Consider the following 25,716-nt stretch of genomic DNA (forward strand, 5'->3'; position numbering starts at 1 on the left):
TAATTCTCCGCGTGGCTCCCAAGACCCACAACGCTACTACCTGAACTCCAACCCGGTGCGAACACACAGAACAGTCCACTAACTTTAAAATTTAAGTTATCCACTTAAAGTGTTACAGGGTAAAGATTACTTCATTACCAAATCTGTACTAGCCAGGAATAGGGTCCCTCTGGCAGAAGCTTGACAGTACCTTTATACTAACTGATAGTACAAACTGTATTCACATAAAATTAAATCAGTTTTACTGGCTCCAGCAAAGGCTAAAAAGCAGAGTACATACTGTATTTCTAGAAAATTAAATCATTCTTACTGGCTATAGCAAACGTTAAAGGAACAGACTATAAACTCACTGTAATTTGGCTCTAAGACCCTGCGAACTCCTGGCGGGCTTATCCTGATGTCAGTGAGTTATCATATACCCCATCTGTTCTCCGCCAGTTTCCAACAGACTACTATTAGGTACTGTCCTGTCCTCCTGCCCGGTCGCATCTCCAGGCCTCAAGGTACGATATAACCAGGAAAAGCTGTCTATTCTGGAGTTGACTACTACTGTTTTTTGATTAGTTTTTGCTTCTTCTGCTGTAATATGTAACAACAGTGAGATTTCACATTGCAGATAGCGTGACTGTTTGTGTTTGACCCTTGATGTAATACTGAAAGTGATTGCACGAGTTGTTGGAGCTAGATTGGCGTCTCTTTGCTGTCGCCTTAATAGCGACTTGTTTTGTGCTTGTCTCTGGGTCTTGTTTGTGAATTTAAACTCATATACCATATTGCCTGTATATAATTGCATTGGAGTGTTACAAACTATAAAAATGCTATTATAGAAGTTATGGGAACCAGCACGTGAAAGGGCTAAGGGAATGTATAACAAGTACGTCTAGCGTTTGTTCCTAACTAAACTTATGCTACTCTATAAAGTTAGGGTTAGGCAGGAAACAAGCTACAGTACGATAGAATGCCTGGTACATCTCAGCTATAACTACCCACTACTGGCGTAAATATCTACTCTGTTCAGATTTACTGGCAACTGAACTCTGTACTGTTCATACTCTGTTTTATGCTGACTACCCCTTGTTATAGATTAATGGCGACTGAACTGTGTATTGTAAATCCTTCTGCCTTATACTAAGTAATCCATGTTACCAATTCTTGCATTGATATTAAGTGTGCTTATACAGTAGCCTCTATGCTTAAGTAGGGCAATCGTTGTGATTCTAAACAAACTGTCTCTTTCCCTTATTCTATTACAGGCAGCCCCCCTCTCTAACTAATTCTCCGCGTGGCTCCCAAGACCCACAACGCTACTACCTGAACTCCAACCCGGTGCGAACGCACAGAACAGTCCACTAACTTTAAAATTTAAGTTATCCACTTAAAGTGTTACAGGGCAGTCCCCCTCTCTAACTAATTCTCCGTGTGGCTCCCAAGACCCACAACGCTACTACCTGAACTCCAACCCGGTGCGAACGCACAGAACAGTCCACTAACTTTAAAATTTAAGTTATCCACTTAAAGTGTTACAGGATAAAGATTACTTCATTACCAAATCTGTACTAGCCAGGAATAGCGTCCCGCTGGCAGAAGCTTGACAGTACCTTTATACTAACTGATGGTACAAACTGTATTCACATAAAATTAAATCAGTTTTACTGGCTCCAGCAAAGGCTAAAAAGCAGAGTACATACTGTATTTCTAGAAAATTAAATCATTCTTACTGGCTATAGCAAACTTTAAAGGAACAGACTATAAACTCACTGTAATTTGGCTCTAAGACCCTGCGAAATCCTGGCGGTGTATTCCCCGCTCCGCTACGCCCTCGCTTCACTCGGGCTTCGCTCCGCTCCCCACCCTGCCCCCATATCCCTCCCTCCCCCACTACCTCTACATTTATAGGGTTAGCCAGCCCCTCACACCTTCCCCCTTAGCAACCAGGTCCGCCCCTCAATTTATTACTACTCCTCCCTCATACTGGGCCTTTCTCCATTACTAAGTTATATCTACAATCCCTCCCCCCACTAGCCTTTTCTCTTCCTTACACCATGGACAAAATTACACATACTATCACCCCTCTTACAATAATACTCCTTCTTATTGCTCATTTCTCAACAAATTATGAAAACCAAACTCTGTTAGGCATCCCCTTCCCCAAGGGTTACACTAGCACCCATCCAAATCTTTCCTCTAATCCTACCTCACTTTCCCCCCATCCTGACAAAACATTATCCCCCAAAACAGTGTATCTCACCCTCTGTCATCCCAAGATAACGATTATTAAAGCTAATCTTAAAATCCTATACAAACTACTAAGATTCTTAGATCACCTAAAAAAATGCATCACCATAGATGGTGATATCCACCCCAATCCAGGTCCTACCACAGTCTTAGACTCGAACCCCTCTAAAACAGCCCGAAGTTCTACAGATTCCCTACTCATACTTCATCTTAACCTCAGAAGCATAAACAACAAGGTTCATAACCTACACGCTATGTTAGCCACTCATTCTCCAGACATTATGTGCCTATCTGAAACCTGGCTAAAACCTTCCACTAAGGATGAAGAGATTCTCCCACCTGGGTACAATATTCTCAGGACTGATCGGATAAACAAAAAGAGTGGTGGAATAGCTGTTATGTTTAGGAATACTATGAACATTATAAGGAATCCACTACAACCTCCTAAAGTCTCTAATATAGAACTTATTGCCCTTAATATATGCCTAAACACCCAGAAATGCATCAACCTTATAGGAATTTACATCCCACCAGGAAAGAACACAGAAAACTTGGAGCAAACCCTCTGCTGGTTATCCACCAATTACCCTCAAGAAACCATAGTACTTGGAGACGTCAATATAGATTGGTCTCACTGCTCCGCCCACATAACTCCACATCCTATTAACTTACATGGTTTCTCCCAAAATCTTCTATCCCCAACTAGAATTGGCAATACCCAACAAAAAGAGAGCACCATTGATTGAATTCTTACCAATAAGGATCCATATAATTATACCACTGGGACCCTCCCCAACGACCTCAGTGACCACCTTATTACCTATATTATTAAACATAAATGCCCAACTACCAACCCCCCCTTATACAGACTAGTCAGAAACAAAAAGAAATTTGACCCACAACTATTCCTTGCAGAACTTAAGTCCTGTAACTGGTCTATCCTAAAAACTCTACCCCTCCAGGAGAGCGTTTCCTACTTTAATGACATGTTCCTTAACATACTTGACTCTCATGCCCCAAAACGACAAATTAGATCCAAGGAACGGGTAGCACCTTGGCTATCTAGACAAACTAAAACCAAAATTAAACTCCGTGACCAGGCCTGGGATAAATGGAGAGCTACTAAAACCCCCCTAGATCGCATCAAATTTCAGCAGCTTAGAAACTCTACTAAATCAGCAATTATCCAGGACAAAAAACAGTACTTCTGCCACCTCCAGAATAAACACCAGAATAACCCAAAGAAGTTCTGGGCGGGATTTAATAACCTCCTCCATCCAGGTAAATCTACTACCCCCACCCCTGAGAAACTCATTGGGAAAGACCCAGAAGACATAGCCAACACCTTTAACTCTTTTTATACCGAGACCATCCAGTCCCTAGCTAGTCAGCTAACTACTACCTCCACTCCCCCCACTCATATGAATAACTCTGCTCCCCCCTCCTTTAACTTAGAACCAGTATCTACCTCCTATATTCGTACCCTCTTAAAAAAACTTAAACCTACCACCCTAGCAGCGGATCACCTCCCAGCGGAATACTTACAAATCGCGTCCGACGCAATCGCCTATCCCATATCAATCCTGATCAACAGGACTATAACTGAAACCACCATTCCCTCTATCTGGAAGGTTTCTTACATCATCCCTCTTCATAAAGGAGGTACCTCCACTGAAACTTCCAACTACAGACCAATAGCAATATTGTCTCCTCTAGCTAAAATTATGGAAAGATGTGTTCACAAACAACTCCTACACTACCTAACCCGTAATAGTCTCTTGTCTAACTCCCAGCACGGCTTTCGCCCCCACCACAGTACAACCACTGCCCTCCTCTCCTTCACTGACTCCATCAATAATAACCGTAATAACAAACTAATATCCTCCGCCCTCTTTCTTGATCTATCGAAAGCCTTTGATATGGTTAATCACCAGCTTCTACTCTCCACCCTGGAAAGCCTACATCTTGACAACCTAGCCCTAAACTGGTTCAAGGCTTACCTCTCTGGTAGGCAACAAGCTGTCCAGTGGCAAAACAGGCTATCTGACCTGCTCCCAAACACCATTCGTGTTCCTCAGGGTTCTATACTTGGTCCCCTTCTTTTTTCCATCTTCATAAATGATCTCCACTCTGTCATCCCTAAAGCCACCTGCATTCAATATGCAGATGACTCCACCCTGATCTGTTCGGACGTCTCTCTCTCGAAACTCCAAACAACTACTCAACACTGTTTTACTATAGTTGAAAAATGGTTCTCCAAGTTGAAACTCATACTCAAGCCATCAAAAACCAAACTGCTTCTATTTTTCCCCTCCGTATCCACACCCCTAGGAAAAGAACTTCCAATTCCAAACAATATCTCCTTCCATGTTGAATCCATCAATGGCACCATCATAGACCCTGTCTCTAGCACCAAACTATTCGGCGTCACTATTGACCACAAGCTCAAATTTGACATACACATTAGCCAAACCATTAAAACTGTAAACAAGAAACTCGGGTCCATGTACAGAATAAAGAACTTTCTAACCCCTATTGCCAAACTAACCATCGCTCGCACCCATCTCCTCTCCACACTCTTGTACGCCTCCCCAGTACTCTCTTTTCTCAAAAAGCGAGAACTCAATATGCTTTCTGTTGCCTATAATCACATTGCCAGATTTATAACAGGAGCACCTTATCGAACCTACCACTGCCTTAACCTAAAGAAAATTGGCTGGTTGGAATTGCCTAATCTTCTCAAACTCAACCAACTCACAGAAGCTTTTAAAATAATCAAGCACCCGGATAGAACTCCGTCACTGAGCAGTATACTGACCCCCTACACCAACCTAAACTGCCTTCGATCGTCAAACAGTGTTCAAATACTCACCATTAAATCTAAGAATATGGGTGGCGATGCTCTCTACGCTAACTCCATTGGAAAGCCTTGGAACTCCCTTCCAAACAACCTAAGAATTATGACCTCACTTAATCAATTCAAAAATAATCTCAAAGAATACCTTAAGTCACACTGGCTATGCCCCTGTTCAGAACCAGACTAACCTGTAAACCTCTCACCACCTTAGTCTCCCCCCTTTTCAGAGTTCATAATCCTTATCTCTTACCTTTAATATGTTACCATGTTATCCTTGTTTAAGACTATGTGAATGTCCTATAATCAGCATGCACAACCTTTTTGTTTGTCTTTCATCCTATGTTAATCCTACCTCTTATGTGTGTAAATGCACCATGTCTTCTCATTATGTTGGCGCTTTTCTCCCCGGGCCTCTACTGAAAAAGGACATGTATCCAGCTAGACTAGCCCGGTCAACAAATGTAAAATAAAATAAATAAAATAAATAAATAAATCATCCTTGTCAGAAGGGGAATGAGAAATAAAATGCTTGGCAGCAGCTGGATTGACTAAAGTTATAGCTGCTGGGTCAGATTTGGAATGTTGTTGTTTGTCTTTTCGGCTTTTCCTGGTTAGGGGTCGCCACAGCAGAACTCCGGCCTGCTAATGATTGGCAGTAGATTTTTTTATGGTGCCAAGTTGCCAGCCTGACACCTAACCTTCAGCGAAGGCACGCCCATTCACGTATGTCTTTCACAGGCCACTCTGATTTGGAATGTGTGTATGAAAATTTGAAACACTGAAGAATTTTGTACATAATCTATAAACCTAATCTATTCAATCTGCTTTCTTAGGTGCAGCAGGCATAGATCGGTGGAACAGGCTGTGACAAACATGTCCTCCATTGCTGATGGTTATTTGGGAATTGTAGGAGGTTCTGGGAATTCACAGTAGTTTCTGGGGGACTAAGAAACCTCAGTGTTCTCCCCACTAAAAACACTGACACATTCTGGAAGTAGTCTCAGAGAAAGAGAATCCTTGACAGGGAGATTCGGATAACATGTTTTCTTCTAAGCCTGAATCAGAATCTATAGAAAAAAACCTGTATCTGTCTCATCACAGTTCTCTCCAGATTCAATTTCTTGAGTCTCTGCAGGAAAAGTAGAATCCCATTTTTTTCCTTTTACCAGAAACCACCTGATAAGGTTGATAGTGAGTACAAGACCCTGAGCCAGACTAAATAAACTAATCCTGTTCAGTTAAACTGAAACAGGTGAACATACAGATTAAGTTTTCTGTTTCTTTTTGACAGGAAAGCTTGGATAAACAGGATTATTAATGGCAACCGCAGCTTCCCCAGGGATGAGCACAACATTCTGGCTAAGCAGAGCCACCTTCCCCACCCCCTTCTACCAACACCAACAACAGTGTCTTTCCCTTGCCCACTAAGGAGACCCCAACAGCTGTACAGAATGTAGCTAACCCCATGGCCAGAGTGGTTCTATGGACAGCACCACAGGAATCTATGGAAAAAGATTAATAGTCTAAGGAGTCATGTTTTGCCACACCAAAGTCACCCACCTATGCCTGAGGCAAACTGCTAGCCTGCTGTGGTATCAAAGCTTGGTTAGTTACCTTTTTTGTGGCTGGAGTTTGTTCCAAGGCCAAGTTGAAGATGATGTTTCTTTACTGGGGAAAACATAGCAGCATAAGCCAGTAAAGTTTTAAGAGCACTATAAAGTAACTTTTCTTAATAAAAAAACACAGTAAAAAGCACCTAATACACTTTACCAACCACCAAAATAATTTAAACAGTTTCTCCTCAGAAAAAAAATGGCTTTAGACTGTTTAAATGAACTTTTAACTGTCAAACAGAAAAGTGTGCTTCTATTTAAAAGTACAGCAAAGTCAAGTGACAGTCAATAAAAGCACATATTCATAGCTTAAAATATACTTTCCTAAACAGAAAAATAAGTTTAAACATCAGAACTGATATGTAGAAGAACTTATCTGCCTAGAAATGGAACAGCACAAGCCAACTATCAATCATTGAAAGCCAGCAGAAGAGTGTTTGACCTTCAGTGTTTTTCTGTTGGGCAATTTATACCCACATTTCTCCTACACATTCTGAACCCTAAGTAGTCATATTAATGCAGTTATAGTCAAGGAAATACTAATTAATAATCATCTAAGTAGTGACTAATATTCTGAATTGTGCATCAGTATTATACTGATCACATCTAATATTACTAAACAAACTGTACTTACTTATCAGACCTGTTGTACACCTGTGCCATATACAGGTAATTAGGAATGAAGTAAATCCTGCTGGGGACTTTTGGTAGTAAGCTGCTGTCATGCCCAGGGCTACATTCAAGGCGTTTAGCAAGATTTTTTTAAACAAAATACATCTTTATAAATGTTCATGTATGATATAGGCACTTTTACATTTATATAAATAAAAATAAAACATAATGACGCAATCTCAGTTGCAAACATTATACCTTACAAACTGTGCCAATGCAACTGCAGCTGCAAACATTATAGCTCACTTATAATATATCCAGTCATTGTCAGTCAGCCATTACATAGCTCATTCAAATCCTGTCTTCTTTTAAACCTCGTTCCTCCTCTGCATGTATTGATCCCACATTTCCCAATTTTTCCTATGTAATTTGCTCCTCCCTTTTCCATAGATCCTAGTTCCAGTTGTTTTATCTCTGTTACTATCTTCGTTACTTCTAGAAAGTTGGTTAAGACTTAGACTTCCATTTTCTGTTTTGGCAGCCATCATAATTAGACTCAGCAAGGCCTTACTACGTCTAGACAATTCCAATTCTGTATTATAGCTCAAAAAATAATTTCCCTAGTTACTCCTTTTTGCTCACACAGCATCTCCGACAGTGTAAACTGCAGAAAATCTTTAAAGTTTGCCAACTCATTACACTCCCAGAAAATATGCTCCCATTTACCTCTTTATACCCCATCGCATCTCCAACATTTGCTGTTTACCTGAGGAAAAATAGGTTTTTAGCAAGATTAAGCTAGTTTCTAAGTACAGAGTAAATATCTTATTAGAAACCACAGCTCTGATTTCTAATGCTTTCTGTTACTTGTGTAGACTATCAGTCTTGTGCACATATTTATTTACAGCCATTAAGTTTTGGACAAAGATTTCATCTGGCTCTTTGGACAGATTCACAAGTTCTTTTTTAAACTGGACATTTGCTTCAAATGTCATTTGAATTATTTAGCAAGTATTAAGTACTTTTAGATTATCCTGTTAATTTATTTCATGCAGACAGTCTAAACTGATAATTTGGGAATTCCTTGAGCTAGTGAGCTTAGCTCAAAGAACTGCATCCAAGTATATTTTCTTTACCTTATACCATGAAGTATGACCTTCAAACCAGCTCACTAGTGTAGATATACCTTCACACCACCTCATACATGAAATATATTTTTATTAACAGTTGTTAATAAGCAATTTGCATGAGCTTCAAATTTAAATGCGTACTAGTGTGTGTGTGCCTGTGCACATGCACGCGGGTGCGCTGGTGTATGTGTGCATGTGCACACTCATGTACACACTTGCACAATACTTATATCCTACTTCATATAATTTTACTGCTTTGCACGCAACTGACTGCTCATAAAAAATCCAGCTCCCCATAATCATGAACTGAATAAAGTGAATGATTGCTAATTGATTTTCTAGAACTATGCACATTTGTGGGCTTTCTGGAGACTTGTTCCAGATTCCATAACTTTACATGCCTTAATAACTCAAGACAGTTTGCAGACGAAGATGAAGCTTGCTCCTTACACAGTTATACAACTTACTATTTATAAAATTCAAACTACGATTCAATGCCTTAATGATTTATGCCAGTATATGAATCTCCTGTTGAAAAAAAGATAACCGAGGAGCCTCAAATATACTTTAGCTGCATAAAATCCAGAGCATTCTGTCTGTTAGAAATCAAGTTACTTTCATGATCCAGCAGCTTTGCTCTAACTTTAGGGTTAACATTCTGATGCATTTTGTCAAGAAGTTGTTAGACCATGTGTGTACTGCTATGAGGCAACTGGTCCAGATTTTTTTTTATGTTTCATTTGACGGTGACAGCATTTCTTTACTATAACATGGAAAGGGTATCCTATGGTAGGTTTTAGAATCTACGGATATTCCTAGACCTTAAGGAGATAGACATCATAGCTTTTCCTCTCATTTGGTCTGAGCTGTTATAGATCTGATTCAGGAAGGCACAAATTCAAACACATTCTGAAGGCAAGTTGACAACCGCAAGTCGCATTTTTACATGAAAAATAAAATTTGAATGTAAATATAAAGACAAAAAAGCTAACTTCTACATCCAATTCTAAGTACTTTCTCTTACCTTTTAATGGAGAGTTGGTATTGTCTTTTCGCACATTATGGACTTTGTCACCGTTTTCCATTTTTTTTTTTTGCAAGTGCCCTGCTCTCTGCTTCTGCTCAGATACTCAAGTTCTAATGAAAAAAGTAGAAAAGCTTTCTTTGTTAATCCGTTACTTTCTGTCAGCAGATTTTGTACAAACTTAGCAAGAATTCCTCTCTGTACTTTTGTCATAACACAATAATATAAATAATCATAGACGCAGAAATCTATACTTATTACAACAGAAATCATATTACTTTAAACAGCTTATTTAGAACGCTTATTTAATTTTAATGTAGACTACTGCAGAAATATATTTCACATACCCCCAGTTATGCCATCAAAACTTTGTGTTGTTTTTTAATTTCTTTTCTTCTATCAGCTACATGAAAGCAATGTAAATGAACTGGAAAACAATGTTTACTATTAATAAACATTAATCTAATTATATAGTTAAAAAAGGGGAAGTACTAGACAGAAAACACAAAGAGCCATGAAGAATACAAGAGCACAACAGAGAAAAGCTATAGAAACATCTGTGGTGAATACTAGACATAATGTCTTTGGAAATGCCACACCTGAAAGATTATATCAAAAGTTCAATCAATATGTATAGCTAATATTATAAACTTAATAAAATATGATATTAACATAAGATAAATAAATAGGGGGTTCCATCCATAGCTCAAGTTCCACCTGTTTACAGGTCACAGTCTCTCAGTCAGATACTCATATTCCAAGTTGCTTACATGGGCTGACTCTCAAAGAAATATTCATGTGTGAGCAGGGTAAGTGCAACAGCAGTGGGGAGCAGGTAGGGATGACTAGGAATTTTATGGTTAGGTTTGGGAGTGTCTGAGAGATTTAAGGGTACAGGGAGTGTGGATTTGTATCAAAGTTAGGAAGCAACTTCTAGTTTTCAGATTAAGGTTAGGAAACTGGGTTTGGGAACAGTTTTAGGGAGTGACTGGTAAATTTAATCTTAGGGACCAAAGTTTAAGATTAAGATTAGAGAGTTACAGCAAGTTTTAGATTTAGGGAGCAGGGTTGATGTTTAGTGTTAGGCAGCAACTATGAGTTTTAGGGTTAGGGATTGTGAGATGGGATTAGGGTTAAGTAAACCTGTGAATGTGTCAGAGGTTTCTAAAAGAACCAGAATAAAATGGCAGTGAGGTATCAAAAGAGATAGCAAAACATTTTCTCAAGGTTTTACAACAGATCAGTAGTCGGTTATTTTCTCCAGTGCTAGCACATCTGTTACTTCTCAGAACAGATTCAGTAGATTGCACTTTTATGAAATGAAATCTGTGACAGCTTGAAAAACATAATTATTAGAGTCAAGGATTAACTGAACAAGATTAATCAAAATGACAAAAGGGCTTCTTCTCTGATAGCAACCATTCCGTCCAGAGACAGGTGTTAATCGACGCCTATTTGTGAATGCTATTTAGTCAATGGAAAATGATCGTCAACACATGTAAAAATCCTTGAGATGGGAAATATACCATTTTCCCAGTGATTGTGTGAGTTTGGAGTTAGTATTTATAATTAGCAGGGAAGTACAGGAATACATGTCATCCTTATGTTTGGTTTCATCTGCATCGAGGTTAATCCTCAGATCATGCTCAGAAGCTGCTAATATTCTGTTTTTTAACATTTTGACATCTACATTATGGATGTTGGTCTTGTGCCTATTCGTTTAAATGGACTACATCTGTGCGTGTGTGTGTGTGTGTGTGTGTGTGTGTGTGTGTGTGTGTGTGTGTGTGTGTGTGTGTGTGTGTGTGTGTGTGTGTGCATGTATGCATGTGTGTGCGTGTGTGTGTGTGTGTGTGTGTGTGTGTGTGTGTGTGTGTGTGTGTGTTTGTGTGTGTGTGTGTGTACATATACATATATGCAAAGTTTGAACTCTCCCACAACTTACCAATTTCTGAAAGAGGACTATCCCAAACCAGTGAGCAGTGAGTCAAAAACCCTACAACCACAAAATTATTATTTTTTCTGCATCCCCTGAGGAAGACTCCACCCCCCATACCTATCAGACTACCAAAAAGATGATCTTTCACTTAAATGGTATTAATTAATGCCACTGATTTAAATATTTTAAAAAGTGTTGTTTTTCTATGTAGTTGCATGAACTTTTTGCATACAATAGTCTATGTATGTACAACTATCCTTTTCCTGGAATTGTTACACAACATACAAGGTCAGATATCAATGGAGATGATTGGTTGTGATATAAACAGTGTGACCTGACCACTGGAGATGATGTTTAACAATGACAATATATACAATAGGGTTATGTGCATATTGTAAAGGTATGTATGCAAAATGACTCACTTGAATATGATTGAAATGTCACCATAGCTCTCAACCAATCTGGGACATATAGCAACATGCTCATAGACAACGTTAGACAGAAGGAGGCACAATCAAGGACAATATCAGAATAACACCACCATTAATCTGTGACAGTGACATAAAGTATGTGATCATGAGTTATTATACATGTTTTGCATGAAAACACTTGTACAACTGTAATGATTTGTCAGTAGTCTAATAGAGGAATCAAGAACACCTAACTCAAAACTGACCACTTTTTAGAGCTTTTAAGAGGGACACTGTCACACCTGTAGATGAAATTAGGAGCAATCCTGGCTAACTGAGAGGATTGCAAGACACATATGCCACAATCCACACATGCAAGAATGTAACTAATCCCATCAATGTTGTCAATGAGCTGTGTATTTACTGGGAACATTACAGGGAGATGTAGCAGACATGCATCTTGTAGAACACCTTGAAGGGAAGTCCTTCCGTGTTGGCCTGTACCTCCGAGAAATATATACCGAACAAGAGAGGTCCCAGGACTGAGCCTTGTGGGATGCCACTTGTAACTGGTTTGGAGTCTGACATGGCTCCAGCAATTCTAACCATGTGGGTTCTGTCCTTGAGCCAGTTTGCAACCCATCTAGTGACATAGGGGTTTATGTTTAAGCTGGTGAGCTTATCTATAATGCCTGAGTGGGGTATTGTATCGAAGGCTTTTGCGAGGTCCAGGTAGGCTGTGTGGACCACCTTCCCCTTGTCAATGACCTTGGTGACTGTTTCAAAGAAATTGACCAGGTTTAAGAGGCAGGATCTGCCCTTAACAAAGCCGAACTGGGTAGGATCCAGTGTCTGTAGGTCCCCAATATCTTTATTTATGAGGTCCATGACGATCCTTTCCATAGCTTTGCAGACCAAGCTAGTCAGGCTTATGGGGCGATAGTTTCCAGGATCCGTTGAGGCACCACCTTTGTGGAGGGGGACCACTGTTGCTGTACGCCACTCTTTGGGTACATATCCAGGAGTAAGGCTGAGACTGAGCAGTAGTTTTATGTTTGGGTTTAATTCTTCTTGGAGTTCATGTAGGACACAGCCCGGGACACTGTCTGGTCCCATTGATGCTGTGTTTTTTGCTTTGGAGAGGGCAGCTCTTACCTGAGCATCTGAGATGTCAGGGGGGCAGCACTCTGCTGGCATAGATATTTGCCCTTTTGGTGGGGAAGAGGGAGGAGAAGTTTGCGCTGAACCTGTCAGCTAGGATGTTGGCAATGTCTGTGGGTTCAGTGTATTTTTTGTCATTTTGGACTAATTCTGAGCATATCTGGGAATTCCCACTCAGGTTTCTAACATAACTAAAGAAAGCCTTGTGATTATTCTTAGTGTCCTGTGCAATTTTTCTCTCGAAGCTGGCCTTAGAAGATTTTATGAGTGCCCGTAGTTTTTTATAATGCTGATCAGAGATGCCTTTCCTTTTTGGGATTTTGCTCTATCATGTAGTAGCTTCCTCCTTCTATTGTATAGTTTGTTTATGGCAGGGGTCCACCAGACAGGACGCCTGCCTTTGGAGGATTGGGTCTTGGTTTTGTCTGGGATTGCATGATCCATGCATTCCTGAAGGTGTTCATAGAATGTGTTTATAAAGGATTCTGCGGTCTGGGCCGTATTTTCCACAGGCCTGGGGGCTTTGAAGGATTCCACCTCAGTTTTGAGGAGTGTGAAATTTGCTTTAGAGAAGTTTTTCACTGTGGTTTTCTGGGCAGGGGCTGGGGTCGGGATGTGAATATCTAGTGAGATTAGTTTATGGTCTGATCTTACCAGTGAGGGATACACTTCTGGTCTGGAGCATAGAGTCCCCATGTTGGTGATGATCAAGTCCAGTATGTTTTCCCCTCTTGTGGGAGTGGTAACAAGCTGTTCCATAGCATTTGAGTTTATAAATTCTAGGAACGTTTGGGCTAGGGTGTTGGAGCTAGAGTAATGCTCCTAGTCTATGTTTGGGTAGTTGAAGTTGCCCAATATAATGGTGTTTGGACAGACCTTCATATTTTCCAGTGTTCTCAGGAAGGCCAAGTGGGGTTTCTGGGTTTGGGAGGGTGGTCTGTAGCAGGCTATAAACTGGAAGGCAGTTTTACCCACTGTTAGTTGCACATGGATAGTCTCTGATGCTTTGTGCTGTGCCACTAACCTGGAGGTGTGGGTATCTTTGACGAATATTGATACTCCCCCTCCTTTTGTGGTTTGGTCCAGGTTTTGGGGCCGAAAAACATGGTATGAGGTATAACCTGGTAGTGCTGGGGTGCTCAAGGGAGCCTTGAACCAGGTCTCTGTTACTGCACAGATATCAATGTTCTCTATGCTAAGGAGAGTTTCGAGTGCATGTATCTTGAGGTTTAGACTTCTGGCATTGAGTAGCATTGCTCTTAGTTTCTTATCCCTTGTGATACCTATGGAGGTGGATTTGTCTTTTGAGCCTTGCCTAAAAAAGGTACTATGGGGGTGGCAAGAGCCTTTGCCAATATCCGAAAGCCCAGGGGTGACAGGAGCAAGCCGTCCCTAGCGGAACATTGTGGCTTGTCGAGCATGTCTTCCCAGGCTGACAGGCATTGGATCCCCTTTGAATGACACCAATACTTAAGCCAATTGTTGAAATTGATCACCTTGTCTTCATATTGTAGCATCATTCTTGATCTATGACCTTGACCTTGAGTAACATCTTACCCTCACCAAGAATGATGCCACAATATGAAGACAGGGTGATCAATTTCAACAATTGGCTTAAGTATTGGTGTCATTCAAAGGGGATCCAATGCCTGTCAGCCTGGGAAGACATGCTCGACAAGCCACGATGTTTCACTAGGGACGGCTTGCACCTGTCACCCCTGGGCTTTCGGATATTGGCAAAGGCTCTTGCCACCCCCATAGTACCTTTTTTAGGCAAGGCTCAAAAGTCAAACCCACGTCCATAGGTATCACAAGGGATAAGAAACTAAGAGTAATGCTACTCAACGCCAAAAGTCTAAACCTCAAGATGCACGCACTCAAAACTCTCCTTAGCATGGAGAACATCGATATTTGTGCAGTAACAGAAACCTGGTTCAAGGATCCCGAGATCACCCCAGCACTACCAGGTTATACCTCATACCATGCTTTTCGGCCCCAAAACTTGGACCGAACCACAAAAGGAGGGGGAGTATCAATATTCGTCAAAGATACCCACACCTCCAGGTTGGTGGCACAGCACGAAGCATCAGAGACTATCCATGTGCAACTAACTGTGGGTAAAACTGCCTTCCAGTTTATAGCCTGCTACAGACCACCCTCCCAAACACAGGAGCCCCATTCGGCCTTCCTGAGAATACTGGAAAATATGAAGGTCTCTCCAAACACCATTATATTGGGCGACTTCAACTACCCAAACATAGACTGGGAGCATTACTCTAGCTCCAACACCCTAGCCCAAAGGTTCCTAGAATTTATAAACTCAAATGCTATGGAACAACTTGTTACCACTCCCACAAGAGGGGAAAACATACTGGACCTGATCATCACCAACATGGGGACACTATGCTCCAGACCAGAAGTGTATCCCTCACTGGTAAGATCAGACCATAAACTAATCTCACTGGATATTCACATCCTGACCCCACCCCCTGCCCAGAAAACCACAGTGAAAAACTTCTCTAAAGCAAATTTCACATGCCTCAGAACCGAGGCGAAATCCTTCAAAGCCCCCGGGCCTGTGAAAAATATGGCCCAGACCGCAGAATCCTTTATAAACGCATTCTATGAACACCTTCAGGAATGCATGGATCATGCAATCCCAAATAAAACCAAGACCCAATCCTCCAAAGGCAGACGTCCTGTCTGGTGGACCCCAGCCATAAACAAACTATACAATAGAAAGAGGAAGCTACTACATGATATAGCAAAATCCCAAAAAGGGAAGGCATCTCTGATCAGTATTAGCAAAAAACTACGGGCACTCATAAAATCGTCTAAGGCCAGCTTCGAGAGAAAAATTGCACAGGACACTAAGGATAATCACAAGGCTTTCTTTAGTTATGTTAGGAACCTGGGTGGGAATTCCCAGATATGCTCAGAATTAGTCTAAAATGACAACAAATACACCGAGCCCACAGACATTGCTAACATCCTAGCTGACAGGTTCACTGCAAACTTCTCCCCCCCTTCCCACCAAAAGGGAAAATATCTATCCCAACAGAGTGCTGCCCCCCTGACATCTCAGATGTTCAGGTAAGAGCCGCTCTCTCCAAAGCAAAAAACACAGCATCAATGGGATCAGATGGTGTCCCGGGCTGTGTCCTACATGAACTCCAAGAAGAGCTAAACCCAAACATAAAACTACTGTTCAATCTTAGCCTTACTACAGGATATGTACCCAAAGAGTGGCGTAAAGCAACAGCGGTCCCTCTCCACAAAGGTGGTGCCTCAACAGATCCTGGAAACTATCGCCCCATAAGCCTTACTAGCTTGGTCTGCAAAGCTATGGAAAGGATCATCATGGACCTCATAAATAAAGATATTGGGGACCTACAGACACTGGATCCTACCCAGTTTGGCTTTGTTAAGGGCAGATCCTGCCTCTTAAACCTGGTCGATTTCTTTGAAACAGTCACCAAGGCCATTGACAAGGGGAAGGTGATCCACACAGCCTACCTGGACCTCGCAAAAGCCTTCGATACAATACCCCACTCGGGCATTATAGATAAGCTCACCAGTTTAAATATAAACCCCTATGTCACTAGATGGGTTGCAAACTGGCTCAAGGACAGAACCCACATGGTTAGAATTGCTGGAGCCATGTCAGACTCCAAACCAGTTACAAGTGGCGCCCCACAAGGCTCAGTCATGGGACCTCTCTTGTTCGGTATATATTTCTCGGCGGTACAGGCCAACACGGAAGGACTGTGGCTGACCAAGTTCGCAGATGACTGCAAACTGGGTGCCATAATCAACTCTCCAGCCAAGACAAGCATCCTCCAAAAGGGCCTCATAGAAACAGACAACTGGTGCCAGAGCCATGGCCTCAAGCTAAATGCCGAAAAGTGTATAGTCATCCCCTTTGGCAAAAACAAAGTGCCCACAAATTACCACATAGGTGGTAATCCATTAAGTACAGAAGAAGTAATTAGGGACCTGGGGACCCAAGTTGATAGCAATCTCTCATTTGACAACCACGTGGCCAAAGTGGTTAGAAAAACATTTTATATAGCCCACCTAATCATGAAGGGATTCACATCTAGATCAGGGGAGGTCATCGTGCCTCTTTACTCATCCCTCATCAGGCCCATAATTGAGTACAATGCCCCTTTTGGGATGTACCTTACCAGACACCTACAACAACTGGAAAGACCCCAAAAGTACCTCACCATGAGGATCAAAGGGCTCAAACAGATGCCATATGCTGCCCGGTTAAAGAAACTCCAGCTCTACTCAGTGGCATACCGCCTGCTCAGAGGCGATCTGTGCCTGACGTATAAAGCCATGTCCAACCCGGAATTAATGGACATGCTGCACCTCAGAAAATCCAAATCCCATCGAGTTACGCGCTCGAGAGACTTGAACCTCAGCACTGAAATAAATAGGACATGCTGGAGGGACAGATTCATAACCCAGAGACTCCCTTCACTCTGGAATAAAATCCCAGTCCAGGTTAGGCAGAATCCCACATTGACTCTCTTCAAGAGGAATCTTGATGAGTGGATGGGAGATCGTAGATTTACCCCGGCTATCACTTCTGTGTCACTGTTAGATAGAGGCACAGTATACTAACCTCAAAAAAAGGCATAGCAAAATTAATTTAAAATGGGTGGCGAAAGCCAAACACACTCTGGCTAGGCTTATAAATGCCCTAGGGCAGATAGCCTAGTATGAACCTATAACCTATGAATCTATGAACTTGTGATATATATTTTTTTCTGTATATAACATTATTACATTTGGATGAAATAAACTGCGGTGGTGGTGCTGCGGTAGCATTGTCGCCTCACAGTAAGATGTTGTCCTGTTCGATTCTCAGCTAAAGCGTCTTCTGTGTGGAGACATGCGTGAATGGGCGTAGCTTCGTTGAAGGTTGTGCATCAGGGCTGGCAACTCGGCACGTAAAAATCTACTGCCAATCATTAGCAGACCAGAGTTCCGCTGTGGCGACCCCTAACCGGGAAAAGCCGAAAGACACAACATTTGGATGAAATAAGACATATGTGCCCATGTAATCAGTATGACGTTATATTGATATATGTCACAGAGCATTTAGTGATGCTAAGTCTCCACATGCACACCTGTGCAGTACTGCAAGTGTCACTGCGATGGTTGAATGAGAACTGAGTGGAATGTTGACATACTCCATTCTGAAAACACATGCATTACTAAGCCAACAATATACACAGTATCATGGGATTATAGGACATTACTAGGCTAATGGCCCTAGGTTCCTTACAAGCCTAGTCAAGTTCTATCCTTATTTCCATGATCCGCATCTATTGCCCCTGTCCAAGAGGGACACAGGTGAAACCCCAGGGCTGAATTTACAGTTATATATCCAATCGTCCAGACTGCGTTTGAAGACAGCCAATGAGGTGTTCAGTTTGACAAAGTGAGAGTCATTTCCAAAGGTGTGGTAACCTTTAGAGTGAGTAACCAGTGTAACATTTTACTTGTGAATATGCAGCATTTTCAGTAAAGCAGGGTTAGAGATTGCCTTATATGCAAGGCAGGGACAGCCTGTGAGAAGTCTGTATGAAACAAAATAAAGTGACAGTGATTTCAGATGATCCACATAGGACAGATGCTGAACACCTTGAATTTTCCTTGTGAGGAACCTTTGTGGTCTCTCCAATTGCTGCAGGTGCTTCAAAAGGTACATACGAAAAGGGGCATTGTACTCAATTATTGGACTGATGAGGGAAGAGTACATGGAGGTTATAACTTCTTTTTTTTCTGGAGGCAATGCCCTTACTTATGAGATGAGCAATATAGAATGCCCTTCTTACCTTTGGACTCCCTCCATGAATTAGAACAAACACACTACCTATTTGGATCCATTTGAGTCTATCAAAATACATCTGAACACCAAGGTTTTGGGACACTTTAACTACCCATCTATTGACTGGGTAAATTACTTATGCTCAAACTGACTTGCCCAAAGGTTTCTCGACTTCATTAACTCCAATGCCCTGGAAGAGTTGGCTGACACCCCCACAAGGGGGTGCCATCATCCTGGATCTGGTGTTACCAATATGGGGGACCACTGTAGCACCCCCAATGTGAGTTCTTCCCTGGTGAGATATGACCATAAATCAGTCTCATTCAAAGTAACTGTCACACCTGCCCCCCTCCCCCCACAGCAACTAAACTAAAAAACTTCTCCAAAGCAGATTATAACCTCTTCCGGGATGGTATAAACAGCTTCACTATACCTTCCCCCTCAGATGGAACTGGCAACTATGCAGAATTCTACACCAGTGCTTTATACAAACACCTGTATAACTGCATTGACTCGGCTGTACCTGATAGAACCAAAACAAGCTCCTCAAGAAGAATAAACCTGCCTGGTAGACAACTGCCATTAACAGGCTTTACAATAAGAGGAAGAAACTGCCATCTAAGAGTAAGAGGGAGCAAGCCCTAAACTGGAAACACTCCCTCCTCAGCTCAAACAAGCAAATAAGACTTCTTGTGAAGTCCTCCAAAGCAAATTATGAACCCAAATTAGCCTCCTCAACTATGGACAACCATAAGGCATTTTTTAGTTACATCCGTAACCTAAAAGGAAAGGCCCAGATTTGTGCCGAACTGGTAGTTAATGATACCACATATACTGAGCCTGTGGACATAGCTAACCTGTTGGCTAACAGGTTCTTTGAAAACTTCATTCCCTTGCTCCCCTGTCCTTGCCACATGTACCCCATAACATCTCTACCACCTATCCCCTGCCCTGTATGTCTAAAGAGCAGGTTGTAAATGCCCTCTCTAAGGCCAAAAACACAGCACCTATGGGACCTGATAACACCACAGGCTGCATCCTACATGGGCTCCAACAAGAATTAGCAACACTGTTGGGTACTATTTTCAATCATAATCTAAGCACCGGCTTCATCCCAGATAAACGGAAATGGCCACCATTATTCCCTTACACAAAGGTAGTGCTTCCACTGACACAGGGAACTATAGACCCATTAGTCTGACTAGACTTATCTACAAGGCCATGGAGCGAATCATCATGGACCTCATCAACAAAGGTAGGTAATCTCCAAACACTTGACCCTACTCAGTTTGGATTTGCCAAAGGGAGATCATGCCTGTTAAACCTGGTGGACTTCTTTGAGACAGCCACCAAGGCCCTGGACAAGGGGAAATCTGTACATACAGCCTACCTAGACTTAGCGAAGGCTTTTGACACTATCCTCCACTCAGGCATCACTGACAAACTCACCCAGCTAGGTATCAACCCTTATATCAGTTAGGTGGGTCACTAACTGGCTCACTGATAGAACACATACTGTCCAAATAGGGGAATTCACCTCCACCAGCAGACCTGTAACCAGTGATGTTCCACAGGGATCAATCCTGGAACCTCTACTTTTTGGAATCTATTTCTCCAAAGTGCAAGCAAAAACTAAAGTTCTGTGGCTGACAAAGTTTGCTGATGACCATCCAGAGGCAGTGTAGCAACTGCCTTATGTTCACAACAATAATCTACTCCTACGCCAGACAAATTCAACATGTGAGAGATGCAACTATATTAAGAACCTTGAATCTATGTCCTGTCACACACCAGTCAGTACATATGACAATGAGGAGGTTGTCAGTATACACACCTCACCACTTACTCTACCCAAACACACATCTCACATACCTACATATGCAGAGGACCTTACCAGAAACGTACCTAAACATCAAAGATCTCCCAAACACAAACATAAGCAGGTTGCATTTAATACTTCCTCTGCAGAACACAGTACACATAATAGCTTACACATCAATGTCTAACAGCAAAACACAAAACCAAACATATTAGTCATAGATGATTCCATCGTGAGGCACACAAATGTCTGTCTCACCAGGCTGGATAAGGAAAAGGTCACAGTCAGCTGTCTGTCAGGTGCTAGGATCCACCACATCACACATGCACTCAAGTCTCTCAACAACAGGTACTGTTATGACTCCGTCACAGTCCATGTTGGTGTGAATGCCTTGAGATGTACCTCTCTGGACTATACAAAGAGAGACATGACTGAGCTCTCAGATTATGTGTCTCAGGCAGATATGTCCCTAGCCTTAAGCAGTATTTTACCTTTACCTAGGATGATGCCTTATTACAAACAGAAAATGACTGACTTCAATAATTGGCTTAGTTTCTGGTGTCATTTTAAGGGGATCCAGTATCTGTCAGTTTGGGATAACATGACCAACAGACCTCCATGCTTTGCCAGAGATTGTTTTCATCTGCCACCCCTGAGATTTCGGCTACTGGCTAAGGCGCTTGCCACACCCACAGTGCCTTTTTTAGGCACTGTCTCAAGGACAAAATTCCTGACATAAAAACTCCCACTAAAAACAACCTCAATGTTATGTTGCTAAATTATAAGAGTCTTAACATGAAACTGGACTCACTGGAAGCAGTCCTCCATGTCAATAGTTCTCAGGAGCCATATTACTACAGCTATGTACAGCACATGTAATCAAATGGCAGTAGTGGTCATCAATACCTTACCTCACATCACAGACTGCAATACCCTCTTACAGGCCTACCGTACATCCACAGCTCAACACAGCATATATGGATGACAGGAGCATTGACATGTGCAATGTTCAGAGGATCAGTGGACACTACTAGGCTAATGACCAACATCACATTAAATCATAACCATTATTATACCATGTAAACCAAAATGGTTAATGATAGTTACAAAACTATAGAGTGTATAAAAAGATTTATAAAGTCTAGGAAATCAATAATAATGAAGTTATTGTTTGTTAGTTGCATTAGAACCAAACTTGAGTATGGAATAACAATTTGGAAACCCTACAAGAAAACAAGCATGAGTAAACTGGAAAGAGTACAGCAGAAAAATATCAAGGGCATCTATGGTTGTGATGATTTAAGTTATTATGAAAGACTAACTTGTACAGTATCTCTTACAGATATCGAACAGGAGATCTTATTCAGGTATATAGGGCATTTAGAGACAACTACCTCTGGGAATGCTTGGGGTTATCAAAAAGTACTAGAGAATCATCACACAAACTATGTAGAAGATTCTATAGGAATGAGAAGTGTACTAATTGGTTCTCTGACAGAGTAGCTGATGCATGGGACAGACTACCAAATTACATTAAAGCAAGTACTAGTTTAGATATTTTTAAGAACAGCCTGAACACTTATTATGGGAACAAGTGTTTTGGTATATTGGCAAGCTAGAAGGGCATTAATGCCCATGCCTGAACTATTTGTATGTATTTATGTATCAATGTATGTATGTATGTATATATATGTGGGAAAATAGTAAGGGAATGCATGTGTGTGTGTGTGTGTGTGTGTGTGTGTGTGTGTGTGTGTGTGTGTGTGTGTGTGTGTGTTTGATTGTATTACATACTATCTCTGTCCATATGTGACATGTGCACTGCTCCATGACAGAAATGACAATCACATATCCAGTGGTCTTTAGATGACTTGCAAAGGCTCATGTAAGTACTTTGCTTCATGATGTGTGTGCATGCATCTTTGAGATAATGACATCCTTCAGTCATCTACAGGAAGGCTGTTATTTTAGAACCCCTAACTATTTAGGTACAGAAGCTAAAGAACACAAAACTTAACGCAAGCTACACAGAACAAATGTGACAGTGTCAGACAACACTTTATAGATGATGACATCAGCAGTGTCTGGTGAGAAGAAGATGATAGCAGGAGTGTCTCACATGCTGTTCAAAATGGTCTCCGGAATTTGACTTAACTGAACACAAGCATAGAAACACACACCATTTAATTTTCATAAGACCAGAACCCCTGCCTCTCTACAGAACATGGTACTTAATGCAAGCATGACAGAACAAGTCTGGCTTTTATAGTGCCAGATAATAGTTTATAGATGACGACTTCAGCAGTGTCTGGTGAGAAGAAGATGGTAGTAGGAGTGTCTCACATGCTGTTCTAAAATGGTCTCCAGAATATGAACTAACTGAACACAAGTATATACACACACACACCAGTTGGCTGTACTGAGACTAGAACCCACACCTGACTATCTACAGAACACAGCACTTAAAGCAAGTGCCACAGAGGCCTGTATGAAATGGCTGTGTCGGCATGTATGACTGTAAAATATATTGTTCTTCATGAAACCTGATTGCTAACAGTAGGATACATTCTAATTATGCACACACACTGGTTGACTGCAGTGAGACTAGAACCCCTATCTAACTAGTTATACAAGCTAGAGAACACAGTACTTAATACAAGTGCATAGCACAAGTGTGACTTTTATACTTTTGCAGGACACTTCATAGCAGATGACATCATCATTGTAAGTTTGGCTGAAGATGTTGGAAGGCATATATGAAATGGCTGTGTAAGCATATACAACTGCAAAAATTTTTGTTCTCCATGGGATTGGATTTATGACAGTAGAATATAGACTCATGCTATTCTAATACATATACACCAGTTGACTATAGTGAGATTAGAACTCATCTATTTACACAATGAACATAGTTCTTAATGCAATCACCATGGCACAAGTCTGACTTTTATACACTTCATAGTGAAGGACATCATCACTGTATGTTTGGGAGAAGACTTTAGGAGGCCTGTATGATATGACTGTGTAGGCATGTATGACTGTAAAAAATTTTGTTCTCCATGGGACTGGATTGCTGAGAGTAGGATACAGCCTCAAACTCTTCTGACTGCACCTGCACACACACACACACACATACACACACACACACACACACACACACACACACACACACACACACACACACACACACACGCACACACACACACACATGCACACACCAGATGACAACCCCTACCAAACTAGTTACACAAGCTAGAGAACTACTTAATGCAAGTACCATGGCACAAGACTGACTTTTACACTTTTGCTGGACACTTTATAGTGGATGACATCATCATTGTATGTTGGGAGATGATGTTGGCAGGTTATTATGAAATGGCTGTGTAGGCATACATGACTGTAAAAATGTTGTTCTCCATGGGACTGCATTACTGACAGTAGGATACAGACACATTCTTCTAAGTATCTTACACTTACACATACAGACACACACACACAATGTGGCTGTTATGGTAAGGTAACTACTGCATAACTATTTTGTTCACATATGCAGAACACAGCAGTTAATATTTTTGCCATCACTGAAGACTGCTTTTTCCTTGTCATAGTGTGCTTTATAGATGTGTTACAGATGATGACATCATTATATGATGCAGGTAACATAGTGTGTCATGAAAATGGCATGCAAACTTTGGATTTTCCATTTCCATTTTGGTTTCAATGTGCAGATATACTTTAATAGACAGCTTCTCTAACTCGATGCAATAAGCTGTCAGGAATGCATGTTGCAGAACTGAGACATATGCACCTGTTCCTCAATATCTTGTAAATTACACATTTGCAGTCACACAGACACACATATTTTGCAATCAGCATGCATGCAAGTGTTGATGTACATGTGTGCATATTTGTGATGAATTGATGTCCACAGTAAGACATGTATAAGGCAATATCAGTATAAAGCCTTAGATGATGTAACAATGCAAGTTTGCTATTTATTGTTGTAGTGTAGTTGACATTTGAGAACTATGACTGACATATCTATTTTCAAGTGCATGGGTACAGGGCGCAAATGAATCTGAGTAAATATGTGTTCAGTCACTAACAAGTCCTTTCCCTTTGGTGGTGTTTTTACATGTATTTTAATAGGATGACGAATAACTGTGCAAAAAACATAACAATACATGCCAGTCAGCTCTTTCCATAACTCACTGCCAAGCAACTGGTTTGCCTTTACAATGGCAAAGTGCTAATAGGTTCATAGGTTCATAGGTTCATACTAGGCTATCTGCCCGAGGGCATTTACAAACCTAGCCCATAGTTTTGTGGCTTACGCCACCCCTTTAGTATGGGGAACTATACCCATTATTTTGCTGTGCCTCTGTCGAGCAGTGACACTGAGGTAATCCCTGGGGTATATCTGCGATCTCCCATCCATTGGTCAAGATTTCTCTTGAACAAGGCCAGCGAGGTGCTCTGCCTCACATATACCGGGATTTTATTCCACAGCATAGGGAGTCTTTGGGTGATGAATCTATCCCTCCAGCACGTCCTATTAATAGCCGTGTCGAGGTTTAAGTTAATGCATGCGAGATTCACATTTGATGAGTACAACTTGAACTTGAGAAGTACTTATCCATATAGGTTATGGTAGAAATATGTGACAGATACTATGGTGTTCAAACTGTAGTTTATATTGGAAATGTTGTATCATAACGTTTAGGACATTATGGACTGTTGGTATTGCCTTCCCTATTTGCACACAGTTAAGAGATGAGCAAAGGTGGTCCTCTGTTTAAATGGGAAAATAGTAATATATTTCTGTTGGTTCACCTCCTTCATGCATACATGCTAAGTGGTAAGGCATGGTAGTAAGCATTTTGGACAATACTGAGTGTAAGAAATACACCTGCTGCTTAGCCTTCCCTGTGGCAGCAGGTATATGAGCTATGAGCTCGTGTGTGAAGTAAAAATGACACAGAGTTTGAATCCAACTTAATAAAACTTTATTTTTTGGCACGTCAGGATGGCATTACATAGGTAAATGTGATAATTCCTGCAGTTGTGAAGA

At 41.2% G+C, this 25,716-nt stretch overlaps 1 protein-coding gene across 4 annotated transcripts in view; it reads right to left on the minus strand.

The window, feature by feature from the left end:
- LOC122796727 (exocyst complex component 3-like protein 4) overlaps positions 1 to 25,716 on the minus strand; it is a 2,022,901-nt gene that overhangs the window by 1,791,205 nt on the left and 205,980 nt on the right. For all 4 annotated transcript variants that reach the window (XM_044065430.1, XM_044065431.1, XM_044065429.1 and 1 more), the window contains exon 2: positions 9,472 to 9,584. In XM_044065430.1, the coding sequence (XP_043921365.1) occupies positions 9,472 to 9,532 (61 nt within the window). In that variant the 5' untranslated portion in view covers positions 9,533 to 9,584. The remainder of the gene's footprint in view (positions 1 to 9,471; positions 9,585 to 25,716) is intronic.

This window comes from Protopterus annectens, chromosome 3.part0 (assembly GCF_019279795.1).
Source record: "Protopterus annectens isolate FY-2018-M chromosome 3.part0, PAN1.0, whole genome shotgun sequence".
Lineage (NCBI taxonomy): Eukaryota > Metazoa > Chordata > Ceratodontiformes > Protopteridae > Protopterus > Protopterus annectens.